The 26,169-nt window shown below is 66.4% G+C and overlaps 2 protein-coding genes and 1 long non-coding RNA gene across 3 annotated transcripts; 1 reads left to right on the top strand and 2 right to left on the bottom strand.

Moving 5' to 3' along the window:
- Positions 1-1,089: 1,089 nt before the first annotated feature.
- CEP131 (centrosomal protein 131) lies at positions 1,090-15,805 on the bottom strand. The gene is made up of 25 exons (XM_037068413.1): positions 13,424-15,805; positions 12,706-12,815; positions 12,138-12,252; positions 11,741-11,868; positions 10,458-10,568; positions 9,992-10,147; positions 8,830-8,947; positions 8,334-8,450; positions 8,016-8,175; positions 7,791-7,885; positions 7,238-7,420; positions 6,787-6,963; positions 6,578-6,703; positions 6,099-6,224; positions 4,959-5,075; positions 4,666-4,768; positions 4,071-4,251; positions 3,789-3,896; positions 3,596-3,713; positions 3,291-3,365; positions 2,513-2,655; positions 2,241-2,418; positions 1,992-2,155; positions 1,307-1,367; positions 1,090-1,239 (listed from the first exon to the last, which is right to left on the bottom strand). Exons 1-25 carry the CDS (start codon positions 13,607-13,609, stop codon positions 1,165-1,167), a joined length of 3,231 nt encoding a protein of 1,076 aa, XP_036924308.1. The 5' UTR covers positions 13,610-15,805; the 3' UTR covers positions 1,090-1,164.
- Positions 5,082-19,384, top strand: LOC119003096 (uncharacterized). The gene is made up of 3 exons (XR_005069872.1): positions 5,082-5,485; positions 15,591-15,593; positions 19,373-19,384. It is a non-coding gene; the product is annotated as an uncharacterized LOC119003096 (long non-coding RNA).
- On the bottom strand, positions 17,871-26,132 carry TEPSIN (TEPSIN adaptor related protein complex 4 accessory protein). Its single transcript, XM_037068526.1, has 13 exons — positions 26,055-26,132; positions 24,386-24,458; positions 24,055-24,146; positions 23,797-23,890; positions 22,229-22,296; positions 22,014-22,092; positions 21,861-21,932; positions 21,180-21,371; positions 20,486-20,660; positions 20,283-20,396; positions 20,100-20,178; positions 19,816-19,950; positions 17,871-18,959 (listed from the first exon to the last, which is right to left on the bottom strand). The coding sequence occupies exons 1-13, from the start codon at positions 26,100-26,102 to the stop codon at positions 18,411-18,413; spliced, it is 1,770 nt and encodes a 589-aa protein (XP_036924421.1). The 5' UTR covers positions 26,103-26,132; the 3' UTR covers positions 17,871-18,410.
- Between the last annotated feature and the right edge of the window lie 37 nt (positions 26,133-26,169).

Genomic DNA, 26,169 nt, shown 5'->3' with positions numbered 1-26,169 from the left:
CCCAGCCCAGTGCTCCCTGGGCCCAGACCCTTAGGACCCCCTTTTCTGGCCCCAGGGGGCCTCTGCTCAGGGTCCAAGCCAGACTGGTTGCCCAGGTGGTTGGAGTCCCCAGAGCAGCCGTGAGCACAGTGCAGAGACAGCTACAGCTGTGGGGTGTGGCCGAGGGGGACCCCGGCGTGTTCCTTGGGCAGTGAACTCTGAGCCAGTTCCCTGCCTGAGGCTGCTCGCCTCCCCCCGCCTCCCCTTCTCCCCAGGCTCTTCCTGTGGAGATGCCCCCCCCACTCGCCTGCCCAGGCCTCCGCCCCACCCACGCCCGCCCCATTCAGGCCCCAAGGGGCAGTCCAAGCGCCACCTGGACACGAGTAGCCCCCACCCAGACCTCTCTCTGAGCCCCAGTCCTCCCAGAGCCCTGCCAGCCCAGCCTTCCCGCCTGTCTGACCTCTGCTGGGAAAGAGGGAAGAGGCCCAGACCCACTGGGTGGGGGACAGGCCACATCCTGGTGGCAGTAGGGACTGGGAGTGACTCGCAGCAGCAAGAGCCCAAACCCACCACGGCTGTCAGAATCTGGGGGGCGGCCCCGTGGCAACCCCATGAGCAGTGCGTGTCCCCAACGTGTGAGCAGGAGCAACTTCCTGGCCAGCTCCGACTCCCAGGGCCTGGACCGGAACCCTCAGCCAGGCAGCGGTGCCCACAGACAGCTGAGCAGGGCTCGGGGTGGGGAGCAGGAGGCCTGGGGAGAAGAGCTTCCCCCACCACCCCCACCACTTGCCACACCTCAGGGCCCCCCGGGATCATGGCAGGAGGTGGGCTAGGCTACCCCGCAGGGGTGGGAGGAGGCTGGGAACTCCTTCCCAGGGGTGGAGGGGGGTGAGGGGGCACAGGTGCCAGGGGGCTTGGCCAGGGTCAGGCTGGAGCAGAGGATTCAAGCTGGGGGTGGCCGGGCCAGGTGGGGGGCGGGGGGCTGGCTGACAGCAGAGCTGAGCCACCCGTGCTGGACACCCCTGCCCAGCCACTCTGCAGAGGGGGCCCTCGGGTGGCGTCCCGCCCCTCCTGGACCCCAGGAGACAGGCAGGCAGGGGACACTGGGTGTGAAGAAACATCGCTTTACTTCCAAAGCAGGGCAGGGCCCCAGTGGAGGGGAGAGGGAAGGCGAGGGTGGCGGGGTCACTTGGTGCTCCGCAGGGGCCGCCTGCGCTGCTCCAGCAGCTCCTCCAGGTGGTCAGCTCGCCTCACTGCAGCCTGCAACACACCCGCCTCCGTCAGGCAGGGCCGCCCCACCCTGCACTGCCACCCCCACGGGACCCACCTCGTGCTGTCTCCGAAGGCTGCTCACGGCCTCCTCCTTCCTGGCCAGGGCCGCCTTCACCCTGCGGGACACGGGGGAGAGGGGTCTGGAGGCCTGCAGCCCAGGCGCAGCAGGATGGCTGGTGGGGGCGCCTCCACCCCGACACCAGAGGGTCAGCTGTGCCGCCCATCCCGGGCGGCAGACTGAGGCTGCCTGTGGGGGCTGCCTGTGGGGGCTGGCGAGAGGAGCCCCGGGAAGGGCAAGAGGCCCCGCCACACACCATCTCCCCAAGCGGCTGTGATGGGCAGCCAGGCGCCCAGGGAGGACTGAGGCCCTGTGGGCACGGGGGGTCCCCCCTTGTCTGCATGGCACCCACCTCACCCAGACCAGGGACCCTAGGGGCTGGTGGGGACTGACTGTCCCTCTGGACACCCACTCAGGGTGCTTGCCTGGCCTGGCCCCTGGGATGGCTGGCGCTCAGACAGCTGGCTTCTTCCCAAGCCCTGGAACCCAGGGCTGCAGGGGGGACCCCATCAGGGCCTCACCCGTGGAGCCCAGGCAGCCACTGCTGAGGGCTGGCTCTGCGCTCTGCGTCCCCCGGGGGGAATGGAGGGCTGGCGGCTTGCCCGTCGGCCAGAACCCTCCCTTTAGCAGCCGCACGGCCCACAGGCCAAGAAGCTCCTGAGGGCGCGCGCCCAGCACCCACCTCCCGTGCACGTCCTCCAGCTCCGCCTGCTTCTCCCGCCTCAGCTGCGCCAGCTCAGCCCGGACCTGCCGGTTCTCCTCCTCGGAGGCCGCCAGCTGGTCGGCGAACTCCTGGCGAAGCACCTGGGCCAGGCTGCTCCGCTCGCCAGTGAGCTGCTCATTCACCTGGGCCGGCATGGAAGACGTGAGCCTGCGGTGGGCAGAGGGCCAGGGCCAGGGCCGGGCCAGCCACCCGCTCCCGCTGGCTCACCGCCGTCGCTGCGGCCAGGGCCTTGTCCTTCTGCCGCACCAGGCCCTGCAGGCGCGCAGCCTCGCCCTCGGCCTCCGCCAGCCGCCCCCTCAGCTCTGCGCACTGGCCCTGCAGCTGCCGCTGCGCCTGCCCCAGCTCTGCCAGCTCTGCCTCGTACTGGTCTCGAACCCGCTGGACACTGGCAAGGGGCAGGCTCGGGGTCAGGGGCAGTCCCGCAGCTCCGGGCCCACGGGCCGGCGCACAGGCCCAGCTCCAGTGGGGCAAGGACTCACCGGCTCTCGGCAGACCTCTCACTCTCCTCCCTGGCCAGTGTCATATCAGCCTCCAGCCGGCGGACGACCAGCTCAATGTCCTTGTCCCGGTCCTTCCGGATCTCCTCCTTCAGCTCCCGCTCCCGCTCCCGCAACCAGGTTTCCTGGAGGGAGGCACCCGCAGTGCCAGGGACATGGCTAAGTGGTGGACACGGCCCAGGGTTGGACCCGGGACGATCTGTGGGGACGGAGGGGCCTCAGCTGGCCCCAGGCCCCATCGGTGCTCCAGAGGGGACCACGTCCCATCGCTGGGGCCCCAGTGTGGGCCCCCAGCCTGGTGCTGAGAGTTCCGGGAGCCCCCGCCCCTGTGGCAGCCTCAGCAGGCAGCCTCTCAGAGGAGGGTGTGGTGCACTGGGCCTCCAGAAACTCCCGGCAAGTTGGACATGCACGCTCACCCAGCCAGCCTGACTCGCCAGCCCTCCGTCCACAGGGAGGAGCAGGGCCTGCGGCTGCTCCCCCATGACCGAGTCCGTCCCCAAAGGGCCAGCAGCATGTCTGTCAGCTGACTGGGTGTCGCGGCCTTGGGAGCAGGTGTCCGGGGGACAGAGGGTGGGGGTGCTCTCCTCTGTGGTCCCCGGGACCTGCTGCAGCCCCCCTGGTGCCCCCGGGGAAAGGCTGAGGCAGCCCTGGGCAGAGCTCAGAATGAACCCCCAGCCCGAGCAGCCAAACCAAGAGCCACACCCACAGGGAGACCCCCAGAGCAGAGGGAAGGGGCCGTCCTCGCCCCGAGGCCCCCCACCTCCTTCCGGGCGCAGCTGGCCTGCCACATCTGCCGGTCCACCTCCAGCTGGTCCTTCAGGGCCTGTAACTCCATCTGGGGGCAGTGACGTGGTGAGGGTGGCCTGCCCGGTCGCTGCCCCCAGGCTTTGTGGCTGAGCAGAGTGAGGGTCTGCAGGGAGCCCCCCGCCCCCCCCATGAAGCTGGGCTCACCAGTGCTCCTGTCAGCTGCCCCAGGGGCCGGTCTGGTGGTGCCCCAGACGCCTCCCCCGCACCTCCAGCAGAGGGTGCCCAGTGGGCCCACAGGGACGGGGCCGGGAGGCATACCTGGTGCCTGTGCTCCAGCTCCTCCCGGCCCTTCTCGAACTCGGCCCTCAGGGCCCGACCCCGGGCGGAGCTATTCTCGTCCAGCTGCTGCCGCAGCTCCTCCAGGTCGGCCCGCTGCCTGCGGGCACCCAGGGGTCAGTGCGAGGGGTGGGGGTGGGGGCTGCGGCAGCCGGCAGGCAGCCCCTCCCCGTACCTGGCGGCCTGCTGGCCCAGCCGCTCCTTCTCCTCGGCCACCTCACTGTAGAGCCGCCTGCGCAGCTGCTGCAGGTCCCGCTGCTCCTGCTCCAGCTGCTGCTCGAAGCTGCAGAGGGCGGGGCTGCTGGGAACAGGCGGGGCCACGAGGCCGCCCGGCTCGGCACCCACCCATCCTGGTCCGGAGCCCTCTTCAGGGGCCCCGGTGCCACCCTGGGCTCGGAGCACATCCCAGCTCGGCTCGGGATCTGGCTCTGTCCCAGGGAGGCCGCGGGACACCTACCGCCGCTGGGCGCGCTCACGCTCCTGCTGGGCCAGCTGCTCCCGCAGCGCCTCTGCCTGGCGCCCGTAGTGCTGGGCGGCCCGCTCGTCTGCCTGCAGTAGCTCGGCCGCGTGCAGGCTCCGCAGCTTCTTCACCTCCTGCTTGTGCTTAGCAATCAGCTTCTGGATCTCGGGCTCCAGGCCTGGGTGAGGACACGGCGCTGCAGCGACCCCTGACCTCTGCCCCACCAGTGCTATGGAGGACGCCCAATTCTCCCTCATTGTGACACCAGGGCTGCAATCCAGCCAGGGGTCCCCTCGGGGCTCCAGCTGCTTCCCCTCCCTGCTGTCCCCCTGGACTGCGGGGTGTCCCCCTGACAGTAGCCAGACTCCTGGGAGGAGGCAGCCCCTGGGGAGAGCGTGTTCCAGGGCAGGAGCCACACAACAGGTGGCAGGAAACCTGGGACCCCCTCCCGGCTGGCTCCCCAGGAAGCCGGAGGAGCTGCACCACCGGGGCCGGCATCGCCTCCCTTGCCAGCCGTGTGGCTGAGACCACTGTCCTCGCTCTGAGCCCACACGGCCGCCCCGGGCCAAGGCCGGTCCTCGAGGCCGCCCACCTCTGACGGTGATCTCCTTGATCCTCCGGGTCTTCTCGCTCACCCACTTTGCCCGGCGCACCTTCTCAGCGGCACTCATCAGCTCTCGGAGCTTCTGCATCTCCTGCGGGCAAGCACGGGGCAGAGGCGCAGTAGAAGGCGGGAAGCCCGCCCGCCACCTGCGGGGTTTCTGCACGGGGGCTCTCCGGTGCCCTCGGGCAGCCCTGTCACAAGCCCCAGGATGGACGACTCTCTGAGGCCAGGGAAGGGGGGAGGCTCTGCTCAGCCAGGCGTTGGGGGAGGAGAGGGCTCACCAGCTCGTGCTGCTCCCGCATCTGGGCCTCCCTGTCCTTGCGCAGCTGGTCCCCCTGCTTCAGCTCGGCCACCACAGCCTCACACTTGTCCCCCAGATTTTTCTTGTCTTCGATCAGCTGTGATCACGGTGCGAGGTGAGCGGCCCCGCTGAGGCGAGGGTGCACCCCGCGTGATACCTGACCCCGAACCCCCCCTTGCCTAGGGTCCAGAACCCAGACTCAGCCCCTCGGTCCCCTCCCACCTGGGGCTGGGAGGGCTGCCTGCATGTGGCCAAGGCTGCAGCGGCTCCCGGCCATCCTGTCCCCACCTCCAGGGTCTGGCTGGTGCCAGCAGATCCCGGATGAGGATGGCTGGGGACAGCCCTTGGCTACACGCCCTTTGCACTGTGGCCATGTCAGGTTTGCCCTGGGAAGGGGGTCACTCATCACCTAGCCTGTGGAGAAGGGCCTGCCATGGCCTCCCGGGGAAGCCCTCCGCACAGACCCTCAGTTTGGACCCACGTACGATTGCCGAGCAGAGGACCCCAGTAGCCTNGCAGCGGCTCCCGGCCATCCTGTCCCCACCTCCAGGGTCTGGCTGGTGCCAGCAGATCCCGGATGAGGATGGCTGGGGACAGCCCTTGGCTACACGCCCTTTGCACTGTGGCCATGTCAGGTTTGCCCTGGGAAGGGGGTCACTCATCACCTAGCCTGTGGAGAAGGGCCTGCCATGGCCTCCCGGGGAAGCCCTCCGCACAGACCCTCGGTGGCCTCTGGGCTCCCTCCTCTCCTCACAGACCCCACGCCAAGCATTCCGTCCAGAACACGGCCTGACAGAGGGGCAGCTGAGCAGACGGGCAGCTGAGCAGACGGGCAGCCGCCCAGGGCCCGCCGCCCCAGAAAGCACAGGACACCTCCTACCCACTGGCTGAGGGACCCAGGCTGTGGGGGGACCACCGAATGGGACTGGAGAGCCTTGGCCCAGCCTGCATGTGGCAGACTCCTCGACCCCACGGGAAGACACTGCCCGTCTCAGAGAAGGGAGGAAACGCCCAGCCAGGATGGCCATGGGTCCGGGAGGCTCCCGGAGACCCCGAGCTGCCCTGCGGCTGCCCCGCCACCTTCCCGAGCCCAGGGGCCCTGTTCCTTGGGCCCCGTCACCTGGTCAATGAAGCTCAGGTGCCGCTGGATGGCGGCCTCGTAGTGCTCCCTCTGCCGCCGCAGCCGCCGGCCCAGCTCCTTCTCCGTCTCCTCGACCCTCCGGACGGTGAGGTCCCGCTGCTGCGCCTAAGGGCGCGGGGAGGGGGCCCAGAGGACAAGGACCGCTCAGGGGGCGGTGCTGGCGGAGCACACTCCCGTGGGAGGCCTGGGACGGGTGGTGGCAGCCCCACGCAGGACCCCCGGGGAGCGGCGGTACCAGTGCCCGCTGCAGCAGCGCCACGGCCTGCTTCTTCTCCTCCACCTCCAGCCTCAGCCGCATCACGGATGCGCTCACCACAGATGCGGACTCCAGACGCCCCGGCCCCTCCTCCANGAGGACAAGGACCGCTCAGGGGGCGGTGCTGGCGGAGCACACTCCCGTGGGAGGCCTGGGACGGGTGGTGGCAGCCCCACGCAGGACCCCCGGGGAGCGGCGGTACCAGTGCCCGCTGCAGCAGCGCCACGGCCTGCTTCTTCTCCTCCACCTCCAGCCTCAGCCGCATCACGGATGCGGTCACCACAGATGCGGACTCCAGATGCCCCGGCCCCTCCTCCAGCACGAGCCCCTGAGGATGAGGGCCGGGTCAGGCAGGCCTGGTCTCCCGGGAAGGCTGGCCAACCCACCCCTCCCTGGGTGCCCCCCACACACCTGGGGGGCTGCGGCTGGCCCGTCTGGCCCCAGCTTCTCCATCTCGTCCAGAAAGCTCACGATGCTCTGCAGCTTGGCCTCCGAGAGCAGCACCCCGTCCTCGGAGGGCCCAGCATGTGCGCTGAGCCTCCCAAACTTCTCCAAGTTATCCGCTGTCAGGGAGCTGGCGCTGTCCTCCTGCAGGGGTGGGGGACATGGCATGGGGGTGGGCATCAGGCAGTAGGTCCTCGGGGCCCGGGCAGGGGCCCGAACTGCGGAGATGGTGCCACCCCAGCCCGGGTCACTCTGAGGGTCCTCCACCTCAGCGAGCCACTGGGTGCCCGGGGATCAGCAAGGCCCCAGCCGGTCCTCGTTAGGGTCCCTAGGAAAACAGGAAGGAGCCCTGTTCCCTGGGCCCCGTGGGGCCGACACCAGGGCCTGGGGCTGGGTGAAGGGAGGGCCCTGCAGTCACCCCATCAGTCCAGGCGTATCTGTCCTTGTAACAGGCCCTGGGGCGGGACAGCGGCTCCGGCTCTGCCTCCAGCAGCTTCAGGGTGTCCAGCAGCCCATCCAGGGCCGACCCGCACTTGGTCCTGCCCCTGGATGGGCCCACGGGCTCTAGGGCTTTACCAGCCCTGTCCTGGGAGTTGGTGTCCTGCAGCAGACAGGTGGGCAGATGGGGGAGAAGCTGGCAAGGCCACAAGAGACTGATACCACCTGATGACCATGGGGGCGAGGCCGGACACCCACATAGCCCCACGGACGGGGCATGCCCAGACAGAGGGGAATGTGTCAGGGCTGGGCCTCCCTGTCCTGGTGTCCTTGACGTCACCTAACCTCTGGACTTCCAACTTTCTCTGGAGAGGTGGGCACAGCGCCCCCCCAGGGCATCTGTGATGACCCAACAGGACCCCGTCTGTCCCTGCGGTGGAGTGGCAGGTCCCGTCTGGGCAGCCTTTCCTGCTCTGAGGGACCCACAGCCATGGGGGGGGGGAGGGACAGGGCAGGAAGGGCTGTGACCGAACCTGTGGCTTGTCCTCTGGGAACTGCCAGGGCTCTGGGGAGGAGTTGGGGGCAGGCTGGCAGGGGTCCTCTGGGCCCGCGGTACAGAAGCTAGTCCCTGCAGGACAGAACGGCCCCCCGGGCATCACCTGTCTGGAGAAGCCCTCAAAAGAGGCCAGGCCCGGAGCAGCAGGGGCACTGGGGGGGCCTGATCCCTGCTCCGAGTGCCTCCCGCTCTCCCGGCTCACCAGTGTTGTCGGCCTTGGGGGTCCGAGGGGGCTGTTGAGCACGGTCTCTGGGCCGCGGGGGGCACTCTGGGGCCACCTGGGGCTCCCCCATCTCCCAGGTCCCCTTCGGCAGCCCAGGCTTGGCCTCGCCTGACCTCTGAGCTCGCTTCTGCTGCAGCTCCTGTGGGGGTGCCCTCTGAGCAGCTGCACCCAGAGGACACTGGGGCCCCTCATCTGCCTCAGCGAGCTGCCTGAGCCCCAGTGCCCAGGGGGGCCCCCGGGGACACTCCCTCGGGCACACGGGGCACTGGGCTCCCACAAGGCCGGCGCCCCTGGCACCTGAATGACCGCCTGCCTGGCCTGGCGCGCCTTCTCCTCCCGGGCCCTCCGCCTGGCCGCCTCGTCCTGTGGGTGCCGATCCGGCCGGTTCCCCTCCTCCAGCCGCTGCCACCGCCCCTGGGGAGGTGGGGTCGTGGATCCGGACATGGGCTTCCACAGCACCCCCATGACCCCCCAGCCTGTCACCTCTCTGCCCCACAGAGCAAGCCCCCTCCTATCAGCTCCTTCAGGTAAAGAGACGGCACTGCCGGGGACCCCAAACCAGAACCCCACCGGGACCTCTCATCCAGGGCGGACCAGCCGCTGCTTCCGGACACCCAAGCCCTACTGCCCGAGCGAGAGGCTTGGGGCAGGGAGGAGGGCAGGCCCCCGACAGGGGATGGACTGCAGTCCATTCTAGCTTCAAACCTCTGGTCCCGGAAACCCTGCTGGGCACAGCTGGGAGCCCTGGGTTCCGGCCCGCCCCCCGGGGTGCGGCGCACGCACCCGCACCCACCTCTTGCTCAGATGCCAGCAGGGGCTCCCGGCCGGCAGCTCGGGCTCTGCGCCGCTGCGCCTGGCGCCGGTACCAACGCTGGACGGTGATGGCGGCCTGGTTCACCTGGTGAATAAACCTGTCGGGAGAGTGGACTCAGCACCCATCCACGCAGGTGGCCCAGTCCCCGTCCACAGACCACCCAGGATCGCTCGCAACTGGAAACTGCCCCAGGCCTGCAGGTGCGGACGGTGGGCACTGCGCTTAGACAGAAAGTGCCAGGGCTCTTGGGGCACACACTGTGTGCTCCAGCCACAGAGCATTCCAGAAAAGACGAAGCCATCGGGATAGGTCAGGGTGGCTTTGGTCAGGCCCGGGAGGCGCTGCATGAGGCCATGAGGGGCGTGGGGGCGGGGGGACAACAAACACGCCGAGTCTCGCTGCGCTGCCTCTGCCGACATGGTCGCGTGCGTGTCAGAACCTACCACGCTGCATGGCTGAATCGGTGCGCGCTGTCTGGTGTTAAGTCGCACTCAGCACAGCCGGGTGGACGGGAAGCCATGACCTCGGCTCCAGGAGATGAGAGGTCGCCTGCCCTGGGCCACGTCTGAAGGGCCCGCCCCCGGGGTGGGCAAGGGCGGTTGCACAGCTCCTCCCCCCACCGTCGGGGCCCGGGCCCCACGCTCTGAAGGGACCGACTGCAGTGGTGACTGCCCAGCCAGGCGCAGGTTCTCAGCGTGATGTCACAGGCCCGGGGCCTCCAAGGAAGGTCCCAGCACACCGTGCGCCCCTGGGGCAGCCCAGACGGCTTTTGTTTTTAGTTCCATGTCTTCTTTGTGCTGAATATGTAACTTCCACTGAAGTGTGACCCACACCCCACGTCTGTCTGCGCTGGGTGCGTGGCGCAGAGACAATCTGTCCCTTCAGCAGGGACTCAGGGTGTGCAGGGCAGGGCTGGGGAGACGGCCGCCACAACGCACCCGCCAGCCGAGTCCCGCCTCCTGCGGCCGGCCTGGGCACCACGGCTCTGCCCTGTCCCAGGACCTGCCTTTTCTAGACGTTTCTGGTGAACAGACTCAGACAGCGTGTGGGCTTTCTGGCCTCCCTTTTGTGAACAACTCTTAAGCGAGAACTTCCATCACCAGAGCCTCACGCTTCCTGCCCGTCCCCCACCTGCGGTCACCTCTCCGCCTCCTCCTCCGTCACTTCCCTCCGTGTGAGCAGGCTCTCGGGGGCCTCCATGTTGTTCTGGGGCACAGGCTTGCTGCCGGTCAAGTTCTTCTGGGGCTTCGAGGAGCCGCCGCTCCCGCCCTCGTCGGTGGCCGCCTTGACAAGATTGCTGGGGGGGGGGGGGGGGGGGGGGGNGGGGAGGGGGGGGGGGCAGACAGAAAGGCTCATGGCACCCAACCTGGCCCACTCACGCCCTGGGGACACTGCCCACAGGCACAGTGGCCGCCTCGGGCCTGGAAGGAGGCACTGCAGGAGACGAGGAGCCAGCGAGGGACTGTACCCCATTCCCACTTGGTCTGTCCCCCACATGTGCGCCTGGTGGCACCCGCAGCTCACTTAAAAAGGTGGCAGTGGCAGTGTGGGGGTCCTAGGCCTGGGCTGGAACTTGCACACGCACCCAGGCCAGAGCAGGTCCTTACTTGAGGGAGGGGGTTGCGTGGTTGGAGCTCTTGGGGGGCGCAGTGTCCACAGGGGCATAGCAGTTGTGCACCATGGTGGTGACGCAGTTGCCCACGGCTGCCTTGTTGCTCCTGCCGGAAAGATGGGGTGGCCTCAGGCCCTGGGAGGCAGGGGACAGGTTCCCGAGTCATGCTTGGCGGCCTTGCACAGCCCCCGTGTCCAACAGTGGGACCCTCCTGAGACCCGGGAGAGCAGCACCAGGCTGCTCTGCCCAGCTGGGCCATGAAAGCAGTAGCCCCTGACACTGCACGAGCCTAGGGCAAGAGGACAGTCACCGGTCACTGACGGAGAACAGACCCCGCGGGCCAGGTCAGTGCTGGGCCAGACAGCTGCAGGTAGAGCAGGAAGGAGCCGCTGAACCCGACCCTGAGGCCCTCCCCGCCCACAGCAGCATGCCAGGGGTTTCTGACGGGGTGCAGGGAGCAAACTTTAGGGTCATGCAGTCAGTTCCAGAACAAGCGCCCGGCACCCAGGCAGCCCAGCACAGAGTGAAAGAGGTCATTTCGAGGGAGGGAGGGAGGACCAAGGGTGTGTCCGGGGCGCCTGCAGTCCTGTAGGCTCAGGAGCCACAGCACCGCCACCCTCCGAAGGACAAGGATCCAGGCCCAGGAGGGGGTGCCCCGCCCCTGGCACCACAGCGAAGGAAATGCAGAATCGGAACCCAGACCGCGTGGACACACAGCCCCAGAGACCCGGCCCTGCCCTGCCTGCTCCCACCCCCGCCTCTGCCAGCACGAGGGTGACCGTGGGCTGGGGCACACTCTCCAAGTGCCGGGGTGTCCGTCCAGAACCCAGGGGCTTTCTCCTGGGGCTTCCCCAGGCCCCCCCCCACCAACCCCCAGCCCTGTGGCTGAGACCCAGCTGCCGACCCCTGCTGACCCCGCTCCGCCATGCTGTCCTATGGTGTCACAGGAGACAGGGTGGAGAAGTGACAGACGCAGCCCAAGGTGACGCATGGCCCCCTCCTGAGTCATGCAGGCTAAGCCTCGACAGAGAGCCCCCAGTGAGTCCCACAAGGCCGCCCACACGGGCTCCGTCTTGGCCCAACCTCCGCAGGACTGAAGCCCCCCCGCAGCAGGCCTGTCGGGCTCCCCCAGGCCAGCGCGGGACGCTCCTGGGCAGCCCCTTCTCAGGGCCCTGGGGTGAAAGCCCGTCGTCACTCACTCGCTCGACTCATTCACGCACTCGAGACACAGCGTCTGCCCCCACGGGTGGGCCACGCCCAGCACCCCGACCGGAGCACCTGTTGTTGGCGGTGAAGCGGGGTGCGAGGGGAGCGGCGCGCTCTCTTCTCCGCGGGCCCACTGGCATGTCCAGGGTGCTGGGACTCCGGGCCTCAGGCGGCAAGGTGGAGGCCGTGGGCTGCTCACCCTGCCCATGGACACAGGCGCTGCCTAAGCCAGTGACCTGCCACACACTTGCTGACCCAAGCCCCTGCCTGCCCCCACGGCCTCACCCACAAAGGGGCGATGGGATGGCCAGGGGGAGGGAAGTTCCTGCTTCTCCCCAGTTGTGACGTTGTGGTCATAGCTGGCACAACCCCCCAACCCCCACAGACCTGTCCTGCAGGGGCAGCAAAACAAAGGAGGACAGGTGTCCCTCCCGAAGGGACAGCGGGACCAGACTTGCGCGGTTCTCACCAGGAAGCCCCCCGTGGCCCCCTTCTCGCCGGGAGATTTGCTCAGACTGGCCAGCCTCTTTCTTCCGCTGGAGCTGCCCTCAATGAGTGCCACGGAGTCCAGGGGCTCTGCCGGCCTGTGAGAGGACAGTAGGCAGGGACAGGCAGTCACTCGCCTGGGCCAAGGCAGATTTCAGGAATGCGGACGGGGACAGCTTATGACAGGGTGGGAGAGCCAGTGCCACCAGCCAGCATTCTGTCCCCAAGCCTAGAGCTCAAAATAACGTTTGTTGGTCCTAAGCTACCGACTGACTGACTGACTGACTGACCGTCCCTGGAAGGGGGGGCCCACCTCATGACCACCCCAATGCCCCAGGAACAGCACAGCAAGGACGGAGGGGGAGGTGGGGGGCGGGGGGCCCACAGGGTGGAGCTCCACATGCACACACAGACCCAGACTTGCCCTGCCTGCCCCGCCCAGCACTGGCCCCAGGTGGAGGCGCCCTCCGGCCCCACTGTCCAGCCAGTGCCCACACTGGTGAGGGCAGGAGAAGGGCTGATGCAGACAGGACAGGAGCAGGTGGGGTCACCTGAAGGGGTCAGCCCACGCCTGCCTGGCTTGCGGCTGGTGGACCTGTGTGGTGCTGTTAGACCTGCGAAGGTTGTTGATGGCCCTGGGTCCCCCAGGCCCTGCGGCCTCCTGTGGGAAGGAGGAGACCGCTAGTGCACGGGAAAGGTTCTGGACGCCCACCAGTCCCGTTAGCGCTGGGCCTCACAGGACAGATTTGGAGAGAGGAGGTGGCTGTGGGGGGAAGGGCCCAGGTGAGGCCTCCATCAGCCCCCCTTTCTTGGAAAGAAGTGGGGGCCCCTCCCCCCTGGCTGGCAGCAGGTCCAAGAGCGGATGCATGACGCCAGGGCCGCAGCAAAATCTGTGTGTCTCCATGGTCTCCCCCTGACCCATGAGCCGGCCCGTCAGGCTCCTCCTAGGCACCAGGAGCCCTCCCCCTTCCCCATGGGTCAACCCCGTTTCTGGAGAATTCGAACAGACCCCAGTGCTGGTGGAGTGGGAGGGAGAGAGAGCTTGGCTAGCAGCGTCTAGGTTCTGTCTCAGGCCAGTGGACTCTGGCCTTGACTTCTGTGAGTTAGCTCCCTGGTTCTCCCTGTCCCCCAGATGGCCCTGGGGGACCAGGTGCCTGCTGAGGTGTGGAGGGTACCCTGCAGTCAGGGGCTACCCTAATGGCAACTCCCCAGGAAGTGGGAGACCTGGAGACCTGGAGACCCATGCACACTGCTGGCCTGAGCACTCACCGGGGCCTTCCTCCTCGGCTCACTGCCCGCAGCCACAGAGATGGAGCGGATGATGGGCTTGGCAGCGGAGGCGCTATTGGGGCGCCGGGACATGGGCGGGGGGAGCCCCGTCAGACTGAGATCCAAGCCTTCCAGGATGCCTTCAGGGGGGCCAGGGGTGCTGCTGTGGGCCCGGGAGCCTTTCATGGTGGACAAGTGGGCCCTGAGCAGGCAAGAGGAGGTGTGGTGAGGCCCTCCGCAGGCTGGGGTCCCACGCCCACCACCCCCGCCAGGCCTCGGGGAGCCTGGCCTGCCTGCTGCCAAGCACTCTGAGAAGCCTGCGGTCTCCCCCCAAGAACAGGGCTGCCGTCAGAGCAGAGCTCCTGGGACTAGACGGCCTCTCCTGGGAGGGGTCCCGCCTGGCAGTGGCCAGGCCGCAGGAAGGCGGTTCTGAGCGTGGGCCGACTCTCCATCTACACCCAGAGACTCGCCACCCATTGAGCCTCCATCTCCCGTTTGCAAAGTGGACATTGGGAAAGTGCCACTTTCTGGGACTGTCACCACGGTCAAACGAGGTGGCAGGAGGTGGGCACACGGTGTGATGTTCTAACCAGGATCTGCACTGGTTACCACTACCCAACCCAGGCCCCCAAACTCACCTGGCCACGGGACCCCCTGTATTTCCTCAGAATCCACCGCACACCATGAGCTTCTGGCATCTGGCAGCCGCTCTGGACTCCAGGTCCCCTGCCACCCTCCCAGCACACCGCACGGCAGGGTCTGCCTTGCTGGCCTCTCCTATTCTGTCCACCCTCTCACCTGGCAGATGGCCTCTGGCCTCCTGCCTTCATACAGGGGCTGATGGCCCCATCCACCCCTCTGTCCCCTAACTCCCGACTCAGATTGCAGCCCCTGCCCCGGCACCTCAGGCCCAAGAGGCTGAAACAGACTCCTGACTCCCCGGCCCAGCCGCCCCTGCCCAGTGGGCATTTTCTGTAACTGGCCAGCTACACCCTGACACCTTCCTGCTCACCTCCACACCTGCCCCCTGCCTCCCAGACGCTGCTCTGTCCCCGTCCACCCTCTCTTGCCACAAATCCAGCCCAAGTCCCCGTCAGCAACCCCGGACAACTGCAGCTGCGTCTCCCCAGTGTGGCCAGAGCTGACCTGAAGGGGTCTCAGAGCACCAAACTGCACCGCTGAAAAGACGCCCACTGGGCCCCAGGCACAGCGCATGGAGCCCAGATGCCCTCAGGTCCGACCCTGCTCTCTCAGTGGCCTCCTCAACACCACCCTCTGCCCCCTCCCTCAGCTTCAGCCTAGCCAGCCTTCTTTCTGCATGGGGACAGGGGCCTCGGCCAGTCTGCGTCCAGGGCGAGCCTTGCACCTGCTGTCCCCTCTGCCTGGAGCCCCATCCCCGGGGCCACCTTCACCCAGACAGCCCCCGGTCCCCATCACTCTTCGTTCCCTCATCCTGCTTTTCTTTTCACCTGCCAACCTGGCCACCGGGCCCCACCGCTTGGTCTGTGCACTGTCTGACCCCCTTAGCAAGAGCGAGGACTGGACCAAATGGCCCAGCGCCTGGCCCGCGGCAAGCGCTCCGCAACGGAAAGGACGAGCCGCGCCGCACGAGGAACCACCACAGAGGAGAGGGCGCAGACCTCCGGGCCACCGGCACCCTGGAGGGCCAGCGCGCGCACGCCCGTCCTCACCACGGTCGGTGAACGGCCCGTGGCCCAGAGTCGGGTACCGACTGTCCCTGCCATTCCCCGAGCCTTGTGCAGCGTGTCCCGCTGTGGGGGTAAAACTTATCACCCCCTCTCCCGGACGCCGCGGCCCCGTCCCAGCCACGCAGCAGCGTGCGCGGGGCTACGGGCAGTAAACACGGGCCCTCCCTGGAAACGCCCGGGCCAGACCGCCCTGCATACGAAGGTCCTTCTCTCGAGGGCCCCCCGGAACAGGCTGCCCTAGGGCCGCTCCACACCTCCCCGGGGTTTGGCTCACGGGGATGGACTTGCGGCCGCGCACCGGAACCCGCCTCGCCCTCCCGGGGAGGCCGAGCGAGAAGCCGGGCGCGGGCAAAAGCCGCTCCTCCCCTACGCCGGGGCCTCTTCACCTGCACGTGCCCCTCACCTGCGCGAGCCGGGCTGGGGTCGCGGGCCCTGCGCGGCCAGAGACTAGGGGTAAGCGGGTCCGCCAAGCAGCGGCGCGCGGTGCCCAGGCTTCGGGTGATCACCTCGCGCCCACAGACCGGGCGCCGGCTCCGAGGCCCAGGTGACGACGACGACGCGCCGAGCGGTCCGGCGTGCGGCGGCAGCTAGCAACCAACAGCAACCCGCCTGGCACGTCCTCCCTTGTCCGTCACGGAGGTCCGCCTTTTCTGCCCGTGCCGCTTCTGGATTGGCCCTTCAGCTGGCCGCTCTGGCCGCCGCGGGAGCTCATTGGGCCGCTCATCTGTCTTTCGGGAAGTTCAAGGGTGGGAGGAGCCGCGCAGACGGAGAGCTACCGCGGCGCCGGCCTGCGGACTGGACGCGGATGGAGGGGGCGGGGCCTAGACCATGTGGGCGGAGCCCGAGAGGGGGCGAGAGCAAGAGGGGCGGGGCGTGGGGGTGGAGAGGCTGCGCGGTTCCAGCCCCCGTCACCAGGCACCCCTGGCAACCGCGCCGTCCCTGAGCTCCCACACGACTCCGGAAATGTCTGTACTTGTAGTGTGCTGAGAGTTTTTTCCTAAGTAAATCTGGAATTTTGTCTCTTGCTTTTTCTGCGCGTTTCCCTTCATTAATGTGTTAGGATGGTGAATTTCACTGATTTTCAGATGTTAAACCAGCCTTCCATGCCCAGGATGCATCCCACGTGCCGTGTGTAGGTGCCCTTTCATACCCTTTCTACACATTGCTGGATTCGTTCCGCTAATATTTTGGTTCAGGGCTTTTTCATCTGTGTTAGTCTGGGTATTAACCTGTAGTTCTCTTTTTTAAAAAATAATTTTTTAATTTAATTCTTGTTCAAGTACAGCAATCTGTAGTTCTCTTTGAGACCACGTACCCACGGAACATTCCTCAAGACAGACTATATAGTCTAGGCCGTCAAACTCTAACAGAAGTTTGACATTTTTAACAATGAAGTTTAAGTCGCACAAAATGTCATCCCACTATACCAATTAAAGTAGTTAATCACAGGAAAAAGCTACCCGTTAAATAACCCTGAACAACAAGGAAGTCACTAGGAAAACTGTGAAGTCTTCTGAGCTGACTAAAACTAAATCAGAGTTCATGGGAGGCAGCCACAGCAGCCTGGGGGAAAGGATGGAACTTTAAAACGCGTCGGTCAGAAAAGAAGAAACACCTCACACAGCCACGGGAGCTCCTGCCCTAAAGAACCAGGAGAGAAGTGAATACCGGGCGGAAGGCGAGAGCGGAGATCAGGGACGCGGAAAACAGGGAAGCTGTCGAAAAGTAAAACCAGAAGTTAGTTCTTCGAAAAGACGAATGATGTGAAGGAACTTCTAATCAGACTAACCAAGAAATGGGGAAAAAAACTGTTAGTATCAGAAACTACAGATCCTACAGAAACTGAAAGGACCATCTGAGCCCTGACTGGTGTAGCTCAGTGGGTTGGGCGTCATCCCGCAAACCAAAAGGCCGCAGGTTTGACTGCCGGTCTGGGCACAGGCTGGGTTGCGGGCCAGGTCCCCCCCTGGTGGTGTGAGAGGGGACCAACTGATGTTTCTCTCCCTCACATTCTCCTTCCCTTCCTTTCTCCACAAATACACAAATAAAATCTTTTTTAAAAAGGACAATTTTTATAATAAACTGATGTCTTAAAACACACAAGTTACTGAAATTCACAAAACGCATAATCCAAATAGCCCGTATCTACTCCAGAAATTGAATTTGTTAAAAACACTTCGATTAAGAAATTCATAAAACCAGAGTTCTACTGGGGAGGGCTCTGACAAGTTAAAGGGCAAAATGGTGCCTGTCCCCAGCTTGAGGAAAGATGTCCTGTGAGTGTGCCTCTCACACTGTGACATGAAAACACGAACCAGGCACGGCTCGGGGGAACAACAGGTTTTATTCAGGCAGCGGGAGGGGCTTGGCTTTGAGGCCGCCCACCCTGCACAGCCTGCTGCACACAGTCCCCACACACTGCCCCGGGTCCCCCGAGAAAACGGCCCTGGGCCAGCCCCTCCCTACCTGTCCAGATCCGACGTGTGTGGGCCACTCTGCAGAGAGAGGTTCTGAGCTCAAACCAAAGATCCAGGTCGTGGCTCCAAATCCCCCCAAACCCCCTGGTTTCCATGTTCCCCAGGGCAAGGCAGGCTGGGGTTTCCTCCAGGGACCCTGAAGGCTTGCTGCCTGCCTGCCCACTGCCAAAGCCAAACTGCCAGCCCCTGGGGGAATAGGGGACCGAGGTAGCCCTAGGGCCTTCCTCGCTGGGTTCCCATCCACCCACACACCCACAGCCCGTGCCCTATGGACTCGGGGTGGCTCAGCATGGGCCAGCCTCCAAGCCCAATCATCAGCCTCCCCTCCTGCCCTGTCCCCCTAGGGAGGCCATGGGGTGCCCTCTGCCCCTCTAAGGGGCCTGACAGTGTTTGCAGATGGGACCGCACAGGCTGTATGCTCATGTCGTGAGACCAGAAGGCTGTGAGGCAGGAAGCCAGCAGCCCAGGGTGCACGGCCACCTCTGAGCCAGAGCTGAGCTCCCAGTCCCACCTGGAACTGGCCGAGCTGTGTGCATCTTGTCCTCCCTGTGAGCTGCACCCTGGCCACCACGCCTCCGAGGGACTATTGTGGCTCTGGCCAGCCCGTGGGTTCCTGCCTTCGTTCCAGGATGGCGCATCCACGCTGATCTCCCCAGGCTGGGCAGCTCCCTGCACCCAGGCCTTGCAAAGAGGGGGGAAGAGGCCAACCACAGACACCCGGGGCTGAGCAGAGGAACACAGTGGAATCATGGGGTCCCAGGAGTCACAGGGACGCCCCACGTGCGGCCCAGGCCCACGAGGTCATGAGTTTAAGAATGCAAACGCTGACGGCTCTGAGCCGGCACACCCTTCAGCTGCTGCCTTCTGCGACAATGTCCAAGGTGGGTGAGGGGGCTCCTCCTCAGCGGTCCCTGCCTCTACCAGGCGGGGGCAGGCCACCAGCTCCATGCCAGCAAACAAGGAGCTGTGGCTGTCGCTGGCCACAGGGCCCCACAGGCAGCCGCTGGGGCCTGCGCCAAGCCCCGGTTCTCCGAGTGGAGCGACTGGGTGTGCTGAGCCCTGCTCAGATCTGGGCTCATGCTGTTCGGAACTTGCCAGTCCAGTCTGGACCTCCACGGTGTCCCCAAGAGCTGGGAGGGGGCACTCGTCCAGGGGTGGAGGGGCCGTAGGGCCCTTAGGGCACAACAGGGTTGAAGCCAGAGGCTGGAGAAATGTCTGGCCCCCCTCAAAAGGTACAGCATCAGCCAGCAGGTCTGACAGGCCCACATGGGCAGCTTCGGGGCCAGGCTCGAACATGGGCCTCCGCACCGGGCAGTGCTGTCGGCAGGAAACTTCGAAATGCCTCAGGATCTGGACGGCGGGAGCAGAGGGGGCCTGGTGAGGTGCAGAGGGCACACCCTCCCCAGGGCCCTGCTCTCCCTCAAAGCTGCAGCCCAGGAAAGGGCCCCGAGCTGCTTGGACGCCAGGCCACACCGTGTGTGCTGAGAGACGCCGTGCCCCGCCCCCCCCGCTGCTAGTGAACAGTCTCCCCGCCCGGCATCCCTGCTGCACAAGGAGCCCCCGCAGGAGAGGCGGCCCCAGAGGAACCAGTGTGCCCGCAGCCTTGCCCTCCAAGAAGACCCCTGTGAGGCCCGCGGCGACCCCTGCTCCTGTGCACGGCCACACTGCCGCCCCGAGGAAGAGTAACTTAGAGACTAGCAACTAAGGGTCTGCACTTGCGGTGACCACGCAGGAAAGGAGCAGAAGTTGAGGGATGCCAACAGGCAATGGAGGCCTGGGGCCCGGCTGTGGGGAGAGCGTCCCGGTGGCTGCCACACAGGGCACAAGCAAAGAGGGGCCTTGGGCGGGTGGAACAGCTTCTGCCCTCAAGGAGCTGCGGGTCTGGGAGCCACGCACAGCCCTGGGAACTGTGTGTGACTCAGGGCGGGAAAGAGCAGAAGAGACCATCCAAGCAGTCAAGGAGGACTTCCTGCAAGAAGCTGCATGGGAGCTGAATCCTGTGGGAGGGGAAGTGGTCTGCAGGGCACAGCTGCTGGGCAGTAGGGCGGGCCCAGCACAGGAAGAGGCCAGCCAGCCTGGAGGGCCCCGAGGGCATAGCCATCCTGGGCATTAAGGAAGGACAGAGGCGAGGAGAGGAGCCTGTCTGGAAGAGACTGGAGGGATGAGGTGCCCTTGCCCCACTCCTCTGGCCCCGGATGCTGCCCACCTTGGCAGCCTTGTTGGTCACGGGCCCTGGGCAGCCCGTGCTGAGCTCCTGCAGGCTGGGCCTCGCGAGGAGCAGGATGTGCTCCTGGGGCAGCAGGTCCGTGCGCCCCAGCGAGGCGATGGCGCTCAGGGCTCTCTGTGGGCCAACGGGGGAGGGGTCAGCAGGCTCCGCCCCAGAAGGCCGGAGCCCCCCGGTGTCCCCTGGGCTCACCCTTTCCCACCCGTCTCCCAGGGCAGCCCCGGGCAGGATGTCCCTGCGGCCTCCCGTGCTCAGGGCGCCCTCACCATCTGCACACGCTCGCTGGTCCCGGCCAGGCAGCGGGTCAGCAGCTCCAGCACAGCCTCGCAGTTGAGTAGCCCGCACCTGCGGGAAGGGGGCACCTGGGCAGGGCGGGCAGCGGGGGCCTTTCCCTCCATGGGCCAGGGGCAGAGGGCAGTGGTGGGGGCAGGGTGTCGCTCAGGGCTCACTCTTTGACAAAGCGCTGTGCCTCCTCTTGGCTCAGGAAAGCGCGTGGCCCCTGTGTCACCATCTGGACCAGCCTCAGCTCCTGCTGGCAGTCACTCAGGGTCACGGCCTCGACCCTGTCAGGGGTACAGCAGGTCAGGGTGGACGGAGGGCCCCTCCAGACTGAGCCCCTGCTGGCAGGGGTCCAGGAGAAGTGCTCACTCACCTCTCGGCCAGGTCACTAGGTGCCCGGCTGGCTCCCGAGGGGCTGTCGCTGCCCGACCGACTGCCCGAGTCCGAGGCCTTGCTCCGGCCGCTCTCCTGGGAGGAGCTCTGAGAGCCGGGGCCACCGCCCTGCTCGTCCCAGCCTCCGCCGGCCTGTCCAGGCCGGTGTCTCACAGCTGGAAGACACAGTGACTGCCAGTGAGACCCAGGGGCCTCAGACTGGCCTCACGCCCATCTACCGGGGACCCCTGGACTGGGGGATCCAGGAAGAACCAGGGCGGGGGGCTGGGTCCCGAGATGTAGAGAGGGCAGTGGCCTGAGCTCTGGCCCCAGAAACGGGATGAGCCAGGGCAGAGCGGGCACGGCCTCCTGCCGGAGGTCAGGGTGGGGCTGCCGGCCCCGCCTCCGAGGACTGGGGACCACAGGAGCTCCCGCCTCCCCACCCCGGGGCTGTTCACATGGAGCAGCTGGCATCAAGTCTGGACACAGAGCCGGGCGAAGGGGCAGCACCGGGCTGCACGTGGCACGGAGGGCTGGCTGCCCTCTCCCTCCCCTCTCCCCTGCCCAGAGCTGTAACCTGGGTCCTTACTGGTGGAAGGCCTTGTCACGTGCTCCACGGGCCCCAGCCAAGGTCAGGAAGGAGCCCCTGGGAGGGAAAGCCAGACAGACCCCTAAGAAAGGAGCCTCCCCGATACCTCGGGCCCCCAGGAGCGCGTTCCCAGGCGTGAGCTGGCTGTGGCTGGCTGCGGGCGGCACGGCAGGCTGGTAGGCATCGCCCTGTGGCAGGGGCCCCTGGGTGCCAGGGCTCTCAGGACCAGGGCACACGGCGTTGGCCACCACCTCTGCGGCTTTCTGGATGGTGGAGAGGAAGGCTTCTCCCGCAGAGCCTGCGCCAGAGGGACGGGGAGATGGCCCAGCCCCGGTTTGGTCCCCGTACATTCCCCCAGGACGTGGGAGCCACAGCTGCCCCCTGCTCGGGGAACCAGCTGTAGTAACAAAGCAGAGGCCACGTGGCGGGAACCGGGGCCTTGCAGAGCTTCCCACCAACCCCCCTTCAGTGCACGTGCAGGCCCGATGGAGCGCCCCGCCCAGCCCTGTGCACCTCAGATCCAGGGACCTCCTGATGACTCGCCCTATGTGGGCGCTCGAGGGCAGCTCGCAGCTGGACTGGGCTCCTCTGGGAGCACCCGGGGCGGGGGAATGGCGCCACCCTTGGGGCAGACCTGCTCCAGCAGTCGGGGCTCTGGCAGCGGGCCCCCTGTGTGCTCCCAGCAGCCCGGCAGGCTGTGTCCAAGGGTCCCCATCGACCCTGCCCACCCTCAGACACCTCTGTCACAGCCGGCCCCCACCCCGCCCAGAGCCCTCGCAGCACTCACCCGTGTGGCCCTGGTCCTTGCTGTAGCCGAAGCCCTGGAGGGCGCTCAGGGGCCTGGACTGGGCGCCCATGCCTGTGGGGGGAGAGGGTCACCCTGCCGCCCGGGGGGAGTAAGCCCCCTGCCCCCCACCTTGGGCAGGATTAGGCTGCGTACCTGTGGGAGGCAGGGCCCTGGGAGGCTGGGAGGGAGGAGGGGGTGCTGGGGTGTCGGAGAAGAGGGCGCTCCCCAAGTCCTAGATGGGAGGGGGGTGCTCAGCACAGCCACAGGCCCAGATGAGCCCCTCCCCGCCCTCAGCCCTGGGGGCCACACACAGGTTCTGGCCCCACAGCAGGCTGGGGGCCCGGGGCTGCCCTGGGGCCCAGGCTCACCTGGGCAGCCGCCCGTACTTTCTGGTATAAGCTGTTCCCGTGGAGCGGGTCTGGGGGCCCCGTGAACACTGCAGGGCAGGTTAGGGAAGGTGGGGCAGGGTCACTTTGCAGTCGTGTCCCCCTCCACCCCCACTGGGGTGCACTTTCAGAAACACAGGCACCACCTTGAATCCCCTGTGCAACGTCCCTTCCTGGTCCACATCCCTACCACCACCCCCCAAGCCTGGGGGCCTCATGTCCCAGAGCATCTCTGCCCCTTGGACAAAGCGCAGGGAATCCGAGACCCCTCCCCCAGCACCCACCACCCCACGCTGCAGCCCCTCGGCCCCCCACCCATGCCTGCAGCAGCCAGACCTCCAGAACGTCACCATGGGAACTCCCCACCCCACTGCCGCCTAACTGCCCCTTCCACCTACTCCATCCAGAAGTGACAGAAACAAAGTTTTATCCAATTCAAAACCCCCCAGCAGCTCCCAGGAATTTGAGGATAAAACTCCAAACCACAGAGTCACTGTCTTGGGCTGGAAGGCCCCTGGGGCCCCGCCCCAGCTGGACAGGCCAGCTGCTGTCCAGGGCCCTGCAGAGGCCTCACCCGGCTGCACCCCCCAGGCTCAGCCTGAGTGGGAGCGCGGGGCGCCCAGTCTCCTCCTCACTCCCCACCCTCCGGTACCAGCTCCACCAGGGCGGCCCTCCATCTGCAGACGGCAGCCCCGTGTCCTGCTGAGGCTGCCACCAGAAGCTGAGCCAGCGAGTGGACCGTGAGCCCCTCCCTGCCGTCCGGGTATGGCTCCCATCCCCCCACAGGGCCCAAGATGAGATGGGCAGGGGGCTGGCCACCAGACGCCAGACACTCTGCGTCTCCTGCTTGTGAGCAGGGTCAGGCGCTCGGTGTGCCCTGCCCACCCCAGCATCACTCCCTGATGGCGTGACAGACCCACACACACCCCTCTGGGCACCATCGCCCTTACAGCCACGTGCACCTCACGTGGGCCACAGGGGGCAGCTAGAGGGGCCTGGGGGTAGCAGAGACCCACCGTAGTCGACTGTGGGCCTCTGACAAGTGGGGGGGGCAAGAGCAACCCCTGAGCTGCCCTCTCAGTGGGGCCTGGGTGAGAGGGGCTCTTGGCCAAGGGCCCCCCCCACCACAGCCCTTCCCAGAGCAAAGGCGTACTGTGCTCCCTGTCTCAGGCCCCAGGAGCTACCCTGGCGGAGAGAGAGCCCCTGGCAGGGGAGGGCTATGCGCCCACCGAGCACCTACTGTGTGCGGGCCGGGCCCTGGGACAGACAGGCAGGAAGGTTGGCCTGCACAGGCCCAGCAGGGTTCAGAGAGACCCAGCCGCAGCAGCACAGGGAGCACGGCCGACTGTGGGAGACCCTGGAGGACTCAGAGCGGGGACGCCGGCGGAGAGGGCCCCACGGGCGGAGGAGGCAGATGCTGGCAACGGGGAGCCCGATGCGGAGCACAGGTAAGGGTGGTCCAGGAGGTAGGGGCCGAGCCTGGACTAGGGGACTCTGGCTGACACCTGCTCTGGCTGCGCCCCCCAGGACCACCCCCTTTGGGGCCGCACCTGAGGCCTCCTGGATGAAGGCGGGGCTGCGCTTCAGGATGAGCAGGAAGGAGGAGGAGCCATGACGACACAGATGGAGCATGATCTTGAGCACCTGGGGGCACAAGCACGTGGGGCAGGGCCAGGCCCAGAGGGCACCCCAGCTGCCTCCCTCCACTCCCACCTCACTACCCATGGGCGTGAACTCAGGCCCTGAACAGACCCCGGGTGGGGGTGGGGGTGGGGGTCCGGGTCCATGGGGGTGGCTCCCAGCCTCACCTTGAGCTTCACGCGCCCAGAGCCGCTGTGCAGACGGCTCAGGAGGTACTCAAGCAGGCATTGGCTGCTGCCCGGGGACTCGTGGGAGATTTCTGGGAGGCACTCGGGTTAGGGAAGGAGCAGCTGGCCCTGGCCTCCCATCGCTGACCCCTCAGGGCACTGTTCCAGCCCAGGCCATGGTTTTAGGACTTTCGGCTTCCAGGGCATCCTGGGCCCCATGTCATCAGCCGTGTGGCCTTCAGACCCGCCCACACCTGGGTACTCTGGTAAAGAGCCACGGATCCCCAGAATCAAGGCTCGGGGGCCCTCTGTGGGGACACAGGAAGGATACTGGCGATCTCCTCGAACAGGTAGCCTGGGCATGGCACGTCATCATCGGATGTCCCCTTCAGGAGAACCGGAAGCTGAAAGGCAGCGAGAGCCCCGCCCATGAGTGGCCACTGTGCCCAGGGGTGAGCCCGCCACCAAAGGGGCCGGCTATCCCCAAGGGGCTGTCAGAGCCCTCGCTCTTGGGGCCCCTGGAGGCTCTGGTCTCCATGCATCTCACTGTCGGTGCACCGCCTGGTCAGGGTCACTGGGGAGGACAGCAACGGCCCCACCAGCTACAGGGAGCCGGCAGGAGCCACCCTGCTTCGGTCAGAATGGGACTCAGCCCCCCAGGGCTCTGTGCAACAGACAGACAAGATGACATCAAGGCACCTGTACTACCCCTGCTTGTCAGCTGGTCAAAACAAAGAAGCCGAGCGTGAGCCCATTTCCCATCCAGGGGGCCAGGAAGGTCCCACCTTTCTGGAGCACCGGCTGGCAACGTGACATAATCCCTAGGTCTAACCTCCCCCCCCAGCCAACTTGTGGGAACAGACCCCACAGCCACAAGCCCCCTGGAGAACAGCTGTGCGTGTCTGTGCTTGTTCGTGAGCACAACACAGACACACTCACGTTACCCGCTGGCTTGTTACCCTGAGAATGAAAACCAGAACCTTCATTTCTGAGTGAGCCTCAGCAGAAGACAGGACACAAGGCCTCAGGGACACTCAAAACAAGGCAGACCACAGCCTGCAGATTGAATGGTAGCTGTGTAGCATCACAACACATACCAATTGTCACACACACCACGGACACCGCCTGCCCTCCGAGACCCTCGGGGGAGCGGGAGCCCTGGAGCCCTGGAACCCTGGAACCCTCGGCAGGCACGGAAGCCTCTGCCCTGAGAACTGGCGGGGCTTCTAGCAGTGTGGGGTAGGCCCGTCCCCCTAAAATGCCCCGAGGGAGCTCCGGGCACCAGGAGAGCGGATGTCCACTCTGGCCAACACACCTGGCCACGGGCCGCCTCCCTCTCCGAGCATTTACTGGAAAGGGCTCACAACCCGGACACGGACCCCCCACAACTCTGGAGCCCGCTCCTCCACAGGTAACGATCCGGGAGGCGGCCCCTGCAGGGTGGGAGGACCCTGACGTGGGTGCCTGGCAGCTGGCAGGCCCAGCCCTTCACCATGTCTCGGGGAGCCCCACTCTCCCCTCATTCTCCTCTTAGAAGCCCAGTGCTGTGCTCGGATCAGGAGGGAGCTCGGGGCGACCCCAGGGCCCAGACTGTTTCCCCGGCTTCCCATACTGGTGCCCGGCTGTGTTCACGCCGAAAAGGGTTCACCACGGTTCTTTTTCTGCAAAGCTGCTTTGAGCTGAGGGAGAAAAGAGAAATCAGCGCCCCCAGCTCTTTTCCTGCTCTGTTTATGTTCGGGGACCTGACTGTCCCCGGTGGACCTAAAGCAGCGTTGTCCAGATCTGCCTCCGCCGCGGACACAGGGTGTGGTCCCCCAGCCTCGGCAGGGAGCGAAGGAGAAGCTGGGAGGGTCAATGGGGGTCAGAGGGGGACACGGAGTCCCGGAGGACCAGAGCGCGGTGACCCCGGCCGAGGCGAGCAGGGCTCGGGTGGCGGACGGCAGTGGCCCAGGGCGAGCCGGGGGAGGCGGCGCGCAGCAGGGTTGGGCGCCCGCACTCACCCGGTGCAGGAAGTTCAGACGGTCCCTCAGCAGCGGCGTGGCCGCCATGATGCCGGTCACCTTCCGGCCCCGCCCCGCTTCCGCCAGGCCCCCTTCCAGTCACCGCGTGGGTCTG

The sequence above is a fragment of the Sturnira hondurensis genome, unplaced genomic scaffold (genome assembly GCF_014824575.4).
Source record: "Sturnira hondurensis isolate 20B ecotype Veracruz unplaced genomic scaffold, ASM1482457v3 Scaffold0001221, whole genome shotgun sequence".
Taxonomy (NCBI): domain Eukaryota; kingdom Metazoa; phylum Chordata; class Mammalia; order Chiroptera; family Phyllostomidae; genus Sturnira; species Sturnira hondurensis.
The sequence above is the reverse complement of the archived record's forward strand: the minus strand, read 5'-3'. Positions and strand labels throughout refer to the sequence as shown.

Excerpts from the sequence above, each read along its gene's own strand:
- CEP131 (XM_037068413.1), bottom strand. The coding sequence starts at position 13,609 with ATGAAAGGCTCCCGGGCCCACAGCAGCACCCCTGGCCCCCCTGAAGGC. Across the intron at positions 7,886-8,015 it reads CCCCAAGGCCGACAACACTG|GGACTAGCTTCTGTACCGCG; the intron begins GTGAGCCGGGAG and ends TCTGTCCTGCAG. Across the intron at positions 2,156-2,240 it reads CCCTGGCCGCAGCGACGGCG|GTGAATGAGCAGCTCACTGG; the intron begins GTGAGCCAGCGG and ends ATGCCGGCCCAG.
- TEPSIN (XM_037068526.1), bottom strand. The coding sequence starts at position 26,102 with ATGGCGGCCACGCCGCTGCTGAGGGACCGTCTGAACTTCCTGCACCGG. Across the intron at positions 24,459-26,054 it reads GTCTGAACTTCCTGCACCGG|CTTCCGGTTCTCCTGAAGGG; the intron begins GTGAGTGCGGGC and ends GCTGCCTTTCAG. Across the intron at positions 18,960-19,815 it reads TGACCAACAAGGCTGCCAAG|ATCCTGAGGCATTTCGAAGT; the intron begins GTGGGCAGCATC and ends CCCGCCGTCCAG.